A 15855-nucleotide genomic window follows, 5' to 3' on the forward strand; every position below is an offset into this window, starting at 1 on the left:
CTAACCCCCTCCCTGCTCTGAAAGCAGGCTATGTTTTAAATCTGTGTATTAGATTTTCTTTCTAAATTGTTTTATCCTCCTCTTGCAAACCCAAACAATTCCCAGACAGTGACTCGTGCTGACTAATCCAGTCTGGGAGACTTCTAGGTGTCCCTGTAACTTAAAACCAGAAAACAAGCTTCCTAATTCAGTAGCTAGACATTCCAATGAAGACCTGCAGGTTCTGAGCTTTTATTTTCCTTCTCCTGAGGGTTAAACATGCTTTTATCTACACTGTGCCTCCCTCCCCCAGCAGGCAAGGGTTGAGATGAGCTGTAATTCGGACATTCCTTCCCTGAGATCCTGCCTACGTTAGAAGCTCTGCTTCTGGTGTCCCAGTGGCAAAGTTAATATGAGCCCTCAACATAGTTAAACAGTGAAAAAAGGTGCTGTTTTCCAGGAAAAAGAAGGAGGTGCCTAAAGTAATACTGAGGTATGTTCCCAAATAGTGTTATAGGACTGTAAAAAGCCCAGAGTTGTAAAAAGATACGGGGTCATGGATAAATTGTATTTTTGGCCCATTTACAGTGCTGGACTGAATCGTATTTTAGTCATGTCTGGAAACCACACTGCCATTACAAGGTCTTCCAGTACTGTAGCAGTGGCTCTGAATGCTGTGAACAAGGTCTGTCTCAGAGTAGATAACAGAGAGTTTACTGTGCATTCTGTGACCACACGCTATGTCAGTAGCCAGCCTTTCCATGCCTGCTCAGAAAAAGGCACATCACTTCTGGGCACAGTAAACTGCACCACTAATCCAAGCCTGTTGTCTTGTGAGACAAGGCACTGAAAAGAGGGAAAATGCCATGTTCACAGAAGGTAACACACCTGTGTTGTCTTTCCAGGACGTCTGTGTTGAGCAGCATGGTGCCTTGCAGGCTGATAGTATTTAATAAACTGTTTCTGCTCTGGAGCCTGGGTTATGGCTGTTTCCTCATTGCGCAAGTCAAACAAAGCAGTGTGGGAGAACACCCATGACAATGGCCTTTATAATTAAAGGTCATTAAAAGCTGTCAGTCAGGGTGTGAGATGCAGCAAGAAGTCAACAACTCTTTTTGCATTCACCCTTGCCAGCCCCTCCTCTAACAAACAGCAGCCTCCAGCCTTAGTCTTCATCACTTTCTTTGTCCTTTCCTCTTCCTCCTTCTCAAGTGGCCGGAGGAGGGGATGGAGCTGGCCTTTCTCAGCTGCCAAAATGGGCATGCCAAGGCCTCCTTGAGTGCCTAGGGTTCCCAGAGGGCTGACCTGATTGTGCTCTGCCTGCTCGTGAGCTCTCAACTCCTGGTTTGCTAGCTCCCCTAGGGCAGGGAGGAAGGCAGAGGGGCAGGAGAGGGCAGCTTCTTCCTCCCTTCACCCTGCAGAGAGAGTGTGCCACTGATCTGGAATGGCTCAACCACTGTGAAAGCTGGCAGGCTTGGGGCTAGGAGGGACTTGCTGGCCTGCACAAATGACTGAGCTGCTGCTGTCAAGTGAGAAAGACGTGGCCTTTTCACAAAGACAGGCAGCCTCAGCAGTAGTGGCCTTTGTGCATCTGGTAAAAAATGGCCATGGCAGTCAGATACCTTGCCCTCCTATACAAAATGAGAACTCTGCTGGTATGTTCTCTACAGAGCCTTAAAAATCTAGCTACAAATATTTCTGCTGAGATGCCCTTGGGTGTAGTATTTTTGTTTTTGTTTTGACTGTCGCTATTTGGAGTTTCTTTTCCTGTTGTGTTAAAGAAAGAAACAAAATAAATATGTACTTTACTTCATCATCCACCTCTAAAGAAGTGCTCTTGGGTTTCATAGGGTAAGGAGAATAATCTGTAGACTTCTGCAAAAACTCTAAGTGCAATATTGTTAGGACAACATGGGATTATGTCTCAAAGAAATGTCAGATTGACATGCTGTGTGGGTTAACCAATAATCCATTAGAGGTATGGGATAGCATTTCTCACCTCTAAAGAGGTTAGGAATTCAAGGACCTGCAGTTCAGGAACTGTTTGGTCTTAGTGTCTTGGCCCTAATTTTGAAAAGACAATATGACTTAGCATTTAGAGAGATGGAGTGCTACCTGACAAGTTGTCAGAAAAAACCCCACACCTTTGACAGCTTGTTTTATCACTTGTTTTTCACTTCACTGAGAGGAGCAGATGAAAGTTAATCTTTGTATTTATATATTATTGTGTAGAATGATATTACTGAAAGCTCATTTAATAGAATGCAATTAATATAATTAATTTAATATAATTAATATAATGTTGTGTAGAACTTATATTAAAATATTTGATATATGCGTGTTTATATATGCATATATATATATTATATATGCCTTTATATATGCGTAGAACTTGCAATATTGACTCTTTTTTTTCCCCTCATTCTGAAAGCTTGGTGCCCCTGTATCAATGTTTCATTAACACTACAGTTTCGTTATTTATTTAAAGAGATAAAGAACCAATGTATCTCGTAAGTAATATGACCTCAAATTATCTGTTTTGGTGCTCCTGAAGAAAAATTCAACTCATCAATATCAAAAAGGACCTAACCCAAGACGCAAAAGATTAAGGGTGAAAAGTAAGAGATGTAGATGACCTTGAAATATTGAAATTTAATCAAGAAGACAGAGATATAACGCAATTACTAGGCTTCTGTACCTGCAACGTCTCCTTTCAGTCCTATTTTGATAGTCCTATTGCACAGCAGGCCTTCTGCCAGGTCACTCCATAGTAGGAAAATGCCATTTTGTGTTACAAAAGAAAGAAATCAGTAAAAGGCCTGGAAACACATTTTTAATGATGTGGTGATACACGCTCAATATCCTTTTCCTGATGGTTACTGTTTGTCTGAGTTGTTTTCTCCCTGATGAAAGAAAGCACCAGGCCAGCGTGCATACTTGTCAAACATTTTATTTGTCATTCACACTAATTATGATATTGAATTTACAGAGGAAACTGTGGTACAAAGAAAGAAAGAAAGGAAAGAAAGGAAAGAAAGTCTTCATTAGAACTAACGCAGCAGTCCAGCTGCTCTGCGTGCGAGTTGTAATGAATTCTCCCGTGGTGCTGGACACAGCCATCCCTATGTACAGCAAGAGTCTACTCTGATGTGGTATCTAGAGACTTCCTGTAGTGGGGGAAAAATCTACTCTGTTCTCTTTTCCTATCTGGTTCCAAATAACAGCAGACCCCTCTCCTCTCCCGCGTTGAGTGTGTTCATCGCCCCCCCCTGCCCCCGCCAAAGAAAATCCCCTGCAATCAAAACCAAAAAAACCCCAAACTTCCAGAACCTGGTAGTTTCCCCTTCTGGGAATGTTCAGCATGACAGTATCAAGGGAAAATGTGACCGTTGCATGATGCTGCAGCATCTGTTTTGTAAACATAGCCAGTAAATGCTGGCCTAATACTCTCTGATGCCATCCTGATAGGAGTGAGTCTCCTATTGTGTCCTCCCCTCAGACCTACCATTACAGCCACCTCAGACCAAAAGCTGTTTGTGTTTTAAAGGAAGATGTAGCTGTCAAACCCAGAATACCACAAGTAACCCTTTGATTTTTGCACATTCATTTCTCCCCTACCACAAAAAAGTGAAGAGTGTTGAACAGAGACCATGCTATAACTGTTTACAAAAGTGAATAAAATGTAGTTAATCTTGAAGCCTAAAATAACTAATTTGGAAAGAAGTAAGTCTCACTACAGTATTTAAGCAAACACAAAGGTAATTCATTAAAAACACAGAAAAATGGAAAAAATGCGGAGTAATTACAAGCACTAAATATTTTGCTATGAAGCTTTTCAAAACTATTTACATACATAAATACAAGTAACTCTGTTGATGCAACCCTTTTAGGATGAGGAGAAAAACGCCAGGTGATCAGTACTGACCAAGCAAGGTTAACAACAACTACAACAAAAAAGAAAATGTAATGATGCAGAAAAACAAGCAAGTGTTTTGCTCAAACAGAAAAATTATCTACTTCTCCTGAATCTTCAAACACACCAATGGAAAAGGTCACTCAGAAAGCAGTAATGAATGTTTCAAGAGTGCAGGCAATTCGGAACACTCTGCAAAGACTCTGGGCCATAGGAGGAAAGGGCTTTTCTCCTTTCCTGCAGATAATTTGGTGCAATTCTAAAAAAATTAATTCCTTCATAGTAGGGATGCAATCTGCATCTGCCTCCCTCTTGAACTAAAGCTCCTGTACATCACCCTGGAAGTATAGCAGGAACTCCTGAAGTGAGCAAAAACGTTTGAGGGCAAAGTAATAGGCGTTAGAGCAAATGAGAGCTGGGTCCTCTATTTATTTTGAAGTTGTTTGATATGGCTGCATCTGGACAACGAGTTGTGTCTTGTGAAAGGAACACACAAGCTGATAGTGAGGACTGCCATTAGCTGTGTTTTGATAGGTGAAGGTATCTAAGGCACTCTGCTGACTGTGACTTGCAAACAGAAGCACAATAGTTCTTTTTTTCCCCTTTTTTTTCCATTCAGCTGCCAGGATGATAAAACTATATAAATATATATATATTATATATAAAAATATATACTTATATACTATAATTTGGAGATGTGTGAATGGGGGAAATATTTTATCCAAATGTCCTCTTTCTGCTACTAAGTGCTCTTAAGATATGACAGGAGGGCATTTTGCAACCTTGATGATCTTTGCTGTCCCTAGTGACACAGGATTTGGCTACAAAAATATAGATTTGAGTAAACTGTGGCTTCTCATAAGCGCTTGTGTGAATATGCTGAAACCCACAGTCATTAAACAGACTAATTGCAAAGGATAATGAACTTAGCTTTTCCTGTGTAAATAGGGTGCTACTTTATTCTGTGCTTGATGTACACAGAGTGGTTAGACTGAGAAGTTTGGTTGCTGGCAACTATCACATGTGAACTGCTGGGAAATCCCTGGGGTTTGCTACATGTCAGTAAGGACAGAGGGCAAGTGTGGTGACCAGTTTCTTATCCTGTTCATACCTGGGAGAGTAAAATTAAACTTCACCTTTAGGACAAGTGTACAGAAAATAGATTTGAAATAAATCTTCAATGTTAGGTCTAATCTCCAGGCTAAGAGATGCCAACTCTCTGTTCTTGTATATCCCTGCTCTTGTAGTTTCAAAAGTGTGTAGGCTGAAAGGGGCAAAGGGCTTTAGCAACAAGCAGGCTGTGGCAACAGACAGCCTGGGAGTGTGGGGGCCACTCTGCCACTGGGCTAAAGTCAGCTGGCCATGGCAGCCCTGCCCTTGGCAGGCTCTTCTGAGGTCCTCTCCTCCCTCACTTCTGGGTTGATGCTCACAGTACTATGCACTTGGGTGGTCCAGTCACAAGGCAGATGTGAGAACTGCAGTACATGATGACTTTAATTGCACAGCGACAGAGAATGTGCAAGATGGATTCTGCAACAGAGCCACTGTTCAGTAATGAAGGACTGGTTTTTTTTTTCAGGCTACTGAAGAGGTGAGAGTCCAACTATGTAAATGTCACAACAGGTTGAGTCTCTGTATTTCTGTATTCAGCAAGGTCTCCAAATACATTTTGAACTGTTCTGATATAATTTTTATGTTTTCAGCCTTTTTTGCTCAGAGCAAACTCTAGGAAATGATAAAGAATATTATGCTAAATGAAAAGCACAAGGCCATGCATGTATTTTAGCAAAACCATTTTTGACTTTTGCTGAGATCTCTTGAAACACTCCCTATTTTCTGCATAAAAAATGACCTTATTGACAACATAAATTCTTCAGTTTGTTCCTTTCCAATACCAAAGTGCTACTGCATCTGACTTAAACAAAGAAGCAAAATTATATTTAAAAAAAGAAAACTTGAAAAACAAATGGTTTTAAATAAGTCCAGCTGTTTTGCTGCCTGCAGCCAAGGATCTTTTTAATTTGAATCCTTTTAATTTTTTTTAAAACATCAAACACTGATCTGAAGTCCTGCTTTCAAATACTCTCTGAGTTGACCTGCAATTGTTTCGCTCATTTAAGAGGTACATTAAATAATAATCAGCTAATTTGGGAAGCATACGTGTCAACATCAGCAGTTTGTAATTAATGAGTAGTACAACAACTGCATTCAGACCAAACCCTCAAATAAAATAGTGCCATAAACTTTACAGTGACATCTGATATGTTTGTGCTGTAACGATGGGCAACGATGACAACTGTATTAACATGCTGTTAGTATAAGCCTTGTGGATTTGCTACAGGACATAATATTGTGTGTACATTTTTAACACCCTTCCTCTTCCCTCAAAAGATGGTGACAGAGGAACCGTTTAGGCCCCTTCTTTGCTGGCCTGCTTTCGAGATGAGCTTGACAACTCTGTTTGGCTCGATTTATTTTGTGATGCATGAGCTGATCTATTTTCCAGCACACTGAAATGTGGCTTTTGTACTGCACAATAATCTTGGCTCCACTGAGCTGGGAGCAAATGTCACACCAGTTCCACTGGAGCCAGGACTTTTCACCCTTGCCATGCTAACCACGTGCTGCCTTTCACTTTTGAAAGACTAGGAGGCCTCCATCAGAACTGTTAGGAAGCCCATGCAAGTTCAGAAGCAGAAGACGCCATTTGGGGATATATTTAGTTAGGGAATATTGAGTCTGCTGTATGAAATATGTACATCCTGATCCTGAGAGTTACCACTGGTGATGAAGGAAAAGTGAGGAAAGAGTAGGGAGGTGACTCCCATGGGTGGGAAGGCACAGAAATTCACAGGAATTTTGGTGCCTAAATAATTTCAGTGGGAGTCAGGCACATAAATGCCTTTGAGGATCTGAGCTCAGTTAGCTGAGTCAAGTGAGAGTGAGATAATTGTAAACAGTATTTCCAGGTAATTAGGAGGTCATTTACCCATCGTTATTCCAGCCTTTTTCAATGTGATAAATTTGACTTTGGCTGCTACCAAAAAGGCAATTGCTGATCTTTTTTAATATAGGCATATTTAAATAATAATAGTATCAACAAATAAGAAAAGTCTAAATATCAAGCATAAATATCATTGAACTCATCAAAGTAGTACAGTAGTTGAAAATGACCCAAGGCTGTAGCCGTTGTATTAAAAAAAAGTCCAAGAGAAAAAAGTTAAATTAACTCATTGAAAAAGGGGCTGATTCTTTCAGTTGACAAAGCAAGAAAGAAGCAAGCATGATTAAAACAAAAAATAAAAGTAAAATCTTTTTCTTTTGCAATTTATAAGGTGCCAAGAGAAATAAAACAAATTAGATGCAAAGCAGGATGAGCTGCATCCTAAAAAAAACAACAACAAAAAAAACAACAAACCCAAAACAAAACAAAACAAACCCCAGCACTAAAAAAAAAAAATCCATATTCTTTGGAATATACAACATGGTTAAAAAAAAAAAAAAAGAAAGGAAGAAAGAAAGAAAGAATGAAGTTCAACATATAAAACCTCCCATTCACAGCATTGCTAAAACAGAAGCATTCACAGTTTCCCTCTGGGAATCTTCCTATACTTCCTTATAGTTAATATGTCCATAAGATGCAGTAAACTCACTAAGATTTATTTAATTTTTTTTTTAGGTTTTAAGTCTTAAAAATAGAAGTGAACTCAAACTCTCTTTAGGGCTGTGGAAACCTTCAGGCCTGGGCACTTTTCTAGCCACCCTTGCTAGCTCCAGACCACCAGCTCAGGCGCCCTCCTTCCCAGGTCAGCCCCCCGTGAGGGACGCTTTGCCGGCAGGACGCCGCTTCGCCAGGGCTGGCTCATACAGGCCACCCCTCCTGGGACTGCTGGCTTCTGGAGGGTTTCCTTCTCTAAGTGATGCATGAAGGTGGCAGGGCCCATAAGCAAAACAGGCATGGATGGGATACCTACGGGCACCGGGAAATGGAAAGCACATTAGTCCATGGCCCGTATCTACTTAAAATGTATTCAGTATGGTCTCCACACTTCCTCTAGCCTCGCTGTGGTGGCCATGTTAGTCGGGGAGTTGCTGTGGCTCCCTTCTGCCTCAACCACATCGCTTTGGTTGGGGAGGTTGGGGTTGAGGAGCGTTGATCCTGTGGAGGCGTTGGTGCAGGGGGGATGGATGCGCGGCGGGGACCGGTCTCCCCCGGAAATCATGGAGAACTGGTAGGAGCCGGCGGAGGTTCCGTAGTAGAGGTGGTAGGAGGGCGAGCTGGTCTGAAATGGGCTGCCTTGGGCCTGCGACGAGCCAGGGTAGGGAGGTGGAAGGTAAGTGTGGTATCTTGTGGCTGTGGACATGGCAGACATACCAATTCCTATCCCTGAACTGACGGGTGTTGTTGTGTAGGTGAATGCTCCCGGGTAGTGCATCCGAGGGTCGGAGATGGACGGGAGCGCAGAGAAGGAGCGGTCGATTCCTGCCCGGGGGTCACTGAACGCAGTCAAGTCAGAAGCACCTGTTGGTGGGAAAGGGAGACAGAAAACTATTGAGCTGGCAGAACAGAGGTTCATCTGTTCGAGGCGATAACCAACACCCAAACCTTCATTTATGTTTAACTGAAGTGGTGCCGATACTGCCAGAACAGAACTATCCCTCACGTGTTCTCCAATGCAGTCATTGTAGTGCTTGTCGATGTGGATGTTTTGGATTCATTTCAGTAAAGCAGCAACTAAAGAGGAGTGTTGAGCTCTCACCCTGTTTTGTATGTGTATGTGTTTGCTTTTAGAGACCTTACAGCACATGGAATTATTCCAGAGTGCCCCTGTCCTTAGTGGGCGGGGAGTGGGGAACAGGAACACAGATCTCAAGCTCCTTGCCCAGCATCACTTGACTCAGCAGGGACACTGATGGGGCCTAAATATAAATGGTCAGGCTTCTGCATAGCCTCTCCTTGCACCCAGTTTTATTTGCAGTCTCAAACGAGAAACTCCGTGGTGCAGAGATTGTCTTTTGGGTACACGAATGTGCACAGGTGGGATTTCCACGCACAGGCTCAGACCAGCTGTCAGCACTTAGGAGCACGCTTCCCCATGGGCTTTCAACTCTACCAACGTTAAGGTCCTCGCATCTGGGTCTTCATATAATGTCTACATGATTGTTAGTAACTTCTGCAAATCCTGGCCCTAATGAGTGAGTAAAAAAGGACAATAGCACTGCCTTTTTCAAGCTGAATTATATATTGGGGAGTTGGCCTTTTTTCTTCCTTTAATGTGGCCTAGAAGCCTTTCTCATCCTGCTAAGTGAAATGTTTTATAGGACAGTCAAATTCTGCTCTGCTTTGTCTGACATCAGTGGAAGTATGCCTGGTCCCATTGTCTCCTTCCCTAGTGTGCAAGGATTAAACAAGTGGAGGAGATAATGGCCTCTTTAGGAAGGATCTTCATCATGACTCAGATTAATGGAAGGTGTCAGTCCCTAGAGTTGGCAGCTATGCATGACTAAAATAACAACAATAACAATTAAGAGAAAATCTTTCCAGAAGACAGCTTCTTCTGTCAGACAAGGCGTGGAGTCTGCAGAAGAGGAGCCATACGCTGAAGGAAATACTCATGAGAAGCAGCAGAGAGAAAACAAAGCTCTTGGCTCTGGCCAGATTTGCAGCTAGAGCAGACACACTCCAGCGCCAAGTTCTGAAAGCTCGTCAATGACACAACCAGCACACTTTGATGAATTTCTACAAATTTCTTAGAAAAGCTCTGACGCATGCTGTATGCTTCCTTTTTGAGTTTGCCTTCCATTTTTCTTCTGGAAGACTAATGTGATCCCTGAACACATTTTCTTCTCCCTATACTGCAGCACCTTTGCATTTAATGAAGCAAGACAACACTGTGGCGCGAAATGGCAGGAGCTTCAGAGTAGCTAAGGTTGAAAGTGCCATTTGAAAACCTGCCAGATATTAAATGGTAGTTCCACACCTCATTCCTGAGAAAGAAATCAAAATTCTTGAAACTGCCTGGACACATCACTTAACAGATGAAGGTTTCTTCTGCCCAGTCTGGCAAAAAGCAGAATAATGAGACAATATCAAGGTGTTTCAAGTCTGTCCCATGAATTTGCTTTTACTTTTGAGGCACTGTGTCTTCAGATGGTAGGGTCTAAAAACAACCTTCAAATTTGTTCTTTGTTGCGACAAGGATAAATTTCTTTGATAAACAGCAGATGTGTGTGACAGTAATGGGACTGGTGAGAAAATATTGTGAAAGATTTTTCTGGGAATACTGAATGACATTTGATATGGAGGTAACATTTTGGAAGCATTATAAAAAACACTTAAGACATCTAGAGGTGAGCCCCCAAGTACAGAATTATGACAGAAAAGAAAGAATGCTGACATGTATACCAAGATCTTCTAGGTTTCTTCACAAGTCTTGGAGAAACTATGCCTGTCCCAAGGTAAATCACTTTGACCATGGGCACAGAACAGACCAACAAGCCCTCATGCTGGTGCTCTACCTCTGGGATCACCATGTGCCACAAAAGAAACACAGTGTGACATGACTCCATGCATACGTGGCTATCTTTTTTTGGACTGTGCACTCCTGGGAGCAGCCACCACAGAAGCCTTTGGTGCTCATACCACACACAGTACAATAAGAGCCCTGGTACACAAACAATGATGACATTTGGGCACTGTGGCAAAGCAGAAAACATTTGAATGCAGCCTCAGTTGCCACACTGGTAAAGGTGAAATGTGACTAACATCTCCGTTCAGTCTCATCCACTTATCCACAAGTACAAGTAAATCACGTATCAGGCAGCCCCCTGTTTGAAAATCCAAATAGCTGGTAAATACTGATTCCAAACAATTATCTTAAGAAAAATTCCTTCTCTAAAATGTTTGATGAAATATTTGTTTTATTTGAAATTTTCTGGTTGCTGTGAAGATCTTTTTTTCGACCTTCTCTGTTTTCTCTGTTTCTGCATTTTGCCAGTGGAAAGGAGTACAAGGGGAGGGAAACACAGAGGAGATAGTAAAAAGGGGTTTTTTAATCTTAAAAAGAGAGTGTGTCAATGAACAATGAGAATTTTTATAGACTTTTTAAAGCAACACATTGCCTTGTGTGGGTTTTTTTATTGTTTGGGTTTTTTTCCTTCTGAAGGTTTCCTGAATTTTCAGCCATCTCTAAGGTGTAATTAGCACCTAGACTTAACAAATAATTTGCTTTTGGTGGGCATTTTCCCTGTGACTCGTCCAAAACAGGCTGTATACGACAACAATAGGACAGGCTGGAGCACATTCAAGTGATTCTCTCTGATCTTAGAAGAAGCTCTGAGTATTCAAATGAGAGCAATATGTGCAGCCAAAGAAGATATTTTTGAAATAGTCGTGTGCAAATTTGAATTATATGGCTCTCATTCATTTTAAGAAAATTCCTGCTATTGAACACACACATATTGGTTCAATATGTGTGGGTTAGAGTCAGCAGATGGTCAGTTGAGTAGGGTGGAAGCCAGGGGGATAGCTTGCACTTCCACGCTATATTTTTGTGTTGGCTTGTAAAGCTCTGCAGTACAATTTAACAAAGATGTAACCAGACAATCCAGTGCAACACTTAAAATGTCAAACTCCACCGTCCTGCAGCTGGTGTGTCCACCCACAACCTTCCCTGCTCTGGCCTGAATTTAGGGCAAGGGAAGGAAACAGGACTGAAATATCTGTGGCATTCATTTCTTGGCAGATATGATAGCTCTTCAGCACTCCATTCTATTTTTATAGCTCCATACATCTTCAAAGTGCTCCTTTCTCCTCTTTTTATTTTTATTTTTAAATTTTTGACAATGATACATTGGATCCCAAACCATATTTCTTTACTCTTTGCACAAATCCCAGTGAAGAGCTGGAGAAGGCTTTGCTGCAGGAAGCGCGTGATGGGGCTTCACTGCAACTGGAGAAAAGCTGTGGCAGCACCCTAGGAGATTGCAACTGGTTTGCATTGGAGTCAGCCTTGAGGCTTTGGTGAGGCTCGGGATGGGAGAGGGGGCCACTAACTTTTAGGTACTTACTTGACAGCCGGCTGGAAAGCTCTGCGGTGAGGGATGTCATGCCGCTAGCCCTGCCGGGTGATATTGGCGTGGCGGGGTGCACGGAGGGGGTGGCAATGGAGCCCAGGTACTGGTAGGACTGGTCGTAGGACCATGGTGGAGATGGCTGTACTTGCCTTGTGTCTGCAATGAAAAAGAGACCTATAGGCTGTTTTGAATGACAAAACTTTGCAATCAAATAGGTGAACCAATCCACATAGTGGAAATAAAAACTTAAATGCCAAGATAATTACATTTCAGTTCCATAATTGCCACTGTCAAGAGACCTTCAGATGAATTGCTTTCTGAAATATTATTTGTGCCTCTCTGAGTTTTGAGGGGTTGATGGTTTTCTTGGGAACCTTTTTGATACTTCACCTGGATGGTGGGCAGGGAAGAGTGGTCAGGGAACAGCCTATTAAGCTTTTCAAGACTATTCATTGCCAACATGCATTAGTATTTCAGGGTACATGTTAGCAGCCCTTTTAGCCAAAAAGGTATGTCTTGAATGGCACTAAGGAGACAAAAATACTGAACTGTGAGTGCTTCTGTGTAACCATGTAAATAGAAGGAGAAAAACCAGATGAAAATGTGTATGTGTGTGTGAGACAGACAGAGATGGAGAGTGCAACTAGTGTCCTCCAGAAGGCAGACTCTTAAGAGGATGAATAGGACTGATTTCCTCAGTTTGTTGAAAACCCAGGCTTAATAAAATGAACAGGTATTCTGTACATCTATCTTGTATATGCTAAAATACAGAAATACAATTCAGAGTGATGGGTACATCTACTAGCAGTGGCTGAATGTTAGAAGCAGAAAGCTTTACACAAACTCTATGGCACTGCTAAGCTGAAAATGCCCACACACTATGAGTACAGGCTTTCTGCAGAAACTGCTGCTTCTTGGAAGCAAAATCTCAAAATGCACAGATGGGTAAAACACACAGAAATACACTGACTTATTACTTTTTAGCCCCACAACTACTTTGGGTGACACTTGAAATCAGAGAGGCATGGCAGGGAGTTTATCCAAACCAGTTGCACCAATGCAGAAACAACTCTTATCTGCTTATTTCATCTTTGCATGTGAAGAGAGCATTTTTCAGTATACAGAAATGCCTTATTTTTTTATAAAGCAAAGTGAAAAAGATTCCTCCCCCCCCTTTACCTATCCAGGATTTTTTTTTTCTATTTTTTGTACTATCTTTTTCTATTTTCTTCAGCTCTAACAACATCCTCCTGGAGCTTCATCTAGTGAATTGCCTTTTTGAAAAAAGCATATGTTGAATGAACAAAAAGATTCCTCCCCCCCCTTTACCTATCCAGGATTTTTTTTTTACTATTTTTAGTACTATCTTTTCTATTTTCTTCAGCTCTAACAACATCCTCCTGGAGCTTCATCTAGTGAATTGCCTTTTTGAAAAAAGCATATGTTGAATGAACAGCATTCAGATAAAACTGATATCAGCATGGAAGTGAAATTTCCCAAGTCTGAGATGAGGACTTTGATCTTCCATCAGTAAGGCCATCTGGAAATTATTGTTTTCTTGTGCTTTATGGAGATGAGTTTTACATTTTGTTTGTTTCATCTGTTTAGAAGGGAAGATTTATAGGAATCTCCAAACTTTTAAAAAATAACTAGTGAAGTGACTTGCAGACTAAGCTAAAGTCTTAAAAAGATTTTTCTGCTGAGTAACATATTCAAATTCAGATATTAATTCTAGGTTTTTTCATTTAACTCATGCTTTTTTAAAAGCAATATCTTACTGGATTAAATGGACTTCAGTAGCAACAAACAAAAAGATATAGACAAAAAGCCTATGTTCTGAATTAGAACATCATCTCCTAGTTAATGTATGGTCAATGTTTATTAAAGATGACAGGGAGACAGATGAGGGAATTTAGTCTCCAGGCATAGCATTAGGATAAATACCACAAAGGATCAGCAGAGCAAGTGTTGTAATGGTAGAACACTGTGTATTTCAGTTCTAAATGGGGTTAATAAAATAATTACTCCCATATTTCAGCATGCAATCCCATTGATTTCAGTTCAGCAATGTGACCAAGCACTAGAATCACGATGCATGCGTTGGAGGGATCCCAGCACAGGGGTGGAAATTTCCTCTTCTGGTCCTTCTGTCTGTGGAGCCCCAGATGTGCTCTGCTGAGGTTGGCACCACAATGGGGCTGGCACCGCAGAGGGAAGGCTCTGTCACCTCTCTCGAGTGCTCTGTTCAGTACTGTCACTGCAGAAGCCACTGAACCCCTTTGGCTGGAAATGTTTTATCACCTGCTATCAGGTGCTCTGTCACAGAATCAATCACAGAATCACAGCATCACGGAATCACAGAATGTTAGGGGTTGGAAAGGACCTCTGGAGATCATCAAGTCCAACACTCCTGCCAGAGCAGAACCACCTAGGGCAGGTCACACAGAAACACATCCAGACAGGTCTTGAAAGTCTCCAGAGAAAGAGACTCCACAACCTCTTTAAGCAATACGTTCCAGTGCTCCATATCCCTCACAGTAAACAAGTATTTCCTCATGTTGAGGTGGAACATCCTGTCTTCTAGTTTGCATCCATTGCCCCTTGACCTATCACAGGGCACCACTGAAAAGAGGTTGGCTCTTCCTTCTTGACACCCACCCTTCAGATATTCATATATATTAATAAGATCTCCTCTCAGTCTTCTCTAAGCAGCCCCAGGTCTCTCAGCCTTTCTTCGTAAGGCGGGTGTTGTAGTCCTCCATTTGAGTGTCTCAAGTAAATCCCTGACCTTCTTGAACTGGGAAGCCCAAAACTGGAAAAAATCCTCCAGATCTGGTCTCACTAGGACAGTGTAGAGGGGGAGGAGAATCTCCCTCAATCTGCTGGACGCACCCTGATGCACTTCAAGATACTATTGGCTCTCTTGGCCACAAGGGCACATTGCTGTCCCATGGATGACTTGTTGTCCACCAGGACTCTAAGGTCCTTCTCCACAAAGCTGCTTTCTAGGAGGTCAGCTTCTAATCTGTACTGGTGCATGTTGCTATTCCTTCCCAGGTGCAGGACTCTACACTTACTCTTGTTGAACCTCATTAGGTTCCTCTTTGCCCAGGTCTCCAGACTGCCCAAATCTTGCTGAATGGCAACACAACCTCCTGGAGAACGAGCCAATCCTCCCAGCTTCATATCATCATCAAACTTGCTGAGGATACACTCTGTCCCCTCACCCAGGTCGTTGATCAAGATGTTGAACAGGACTGGACCCAGCACTGATCCCTGGGCAACTCCATTAGTTACAGGTCTCCGGCTGGACTCTGCACCATTGACCACCACTCTTTGGGCTCTATTGTGTAGCCAGTGCTTAATCTATCTCGCCATCCACTCTTCTACCCCACGCTTCCTGAGCTTGCTCACGAGGATGTTATGGGAGACAGTGTCAAAAGCCTTGCTAAGGTCAAGGTAGACTACATCCACTTGCTCTCCCTGCATCGACCCATTCAGTCACAACATCACAGAAGGCTATCAGGTTAGTCAAATATTATTTCCCCTTGGTAAATCCATGCTGGCTACTCCTGGTAACCTTCCTTCCAGACATTACATCCAGAATGAGCTGCTTCATAATTTTTCCAGGGATGGAGGTGCAGCTGACTGGTCTGTAGTTTCCTGGATCATCCTTCTTGCCCTTTTTGAAAGCTGGAGTGACACTGGCTTTCCTCCAGTCCTCAGGCACCTTTCCCATTTTCCATGAGCTTTCAAAAATTATGGAGAGTGGTAGGGCAACAACATCAGCCAGCTCCCAACACTTGTGGATGCATCCCATCGGGGCCCATGGATTTGTGTATATTAGTTTATCCAATTGATCTCTAACCCAATCCTCATTGTCCTTC

General features: G+C 42.2%; 1 protein-coding gene across 1 annotated transcript in view; it reads right to left on the reverse strand.

Annotated features, from left to right (window-relative positions):
* Positions 1 to 7923: 7923 nt before the first annotated feature.
* RUNX1 (runt-related transcription factor 1) overlaps positions 7924 to 15855 on the reverse strand; it is a 102881-nt gene continuing 94949 nt past the window's right edge. The window contains exons 6-7 of the mRNA XM_010000432.1: positions 11963 to 12124; positions 7924 to 8414 (exon numbers count right to left, since the gene is read on the reverse strand). Coding sequence (XP_009998734.1) covers positions 7924 to 8414; positions 11963 to 12124 — 653 coding nt within the window. The remainder of the gene's footprint in view (positions 8415 to 11962; positions 12125 to 15855) is intronic.

This window comes from Chaetura pelagica, unplaced genomic scaffold, assembly GCF_000747805.2.
Source record: "Chaetura pelagica isolate M959 unplaced genomic scaffold, ChaPel_1.0 scaffold244, whole genome shotgun sequence".
Lineage (NCBI taxonomy): Eukaryota > Metazoa > Chordata > Aves > Apodiformes > Apodidae > Chaetura > Chaetura pelagica.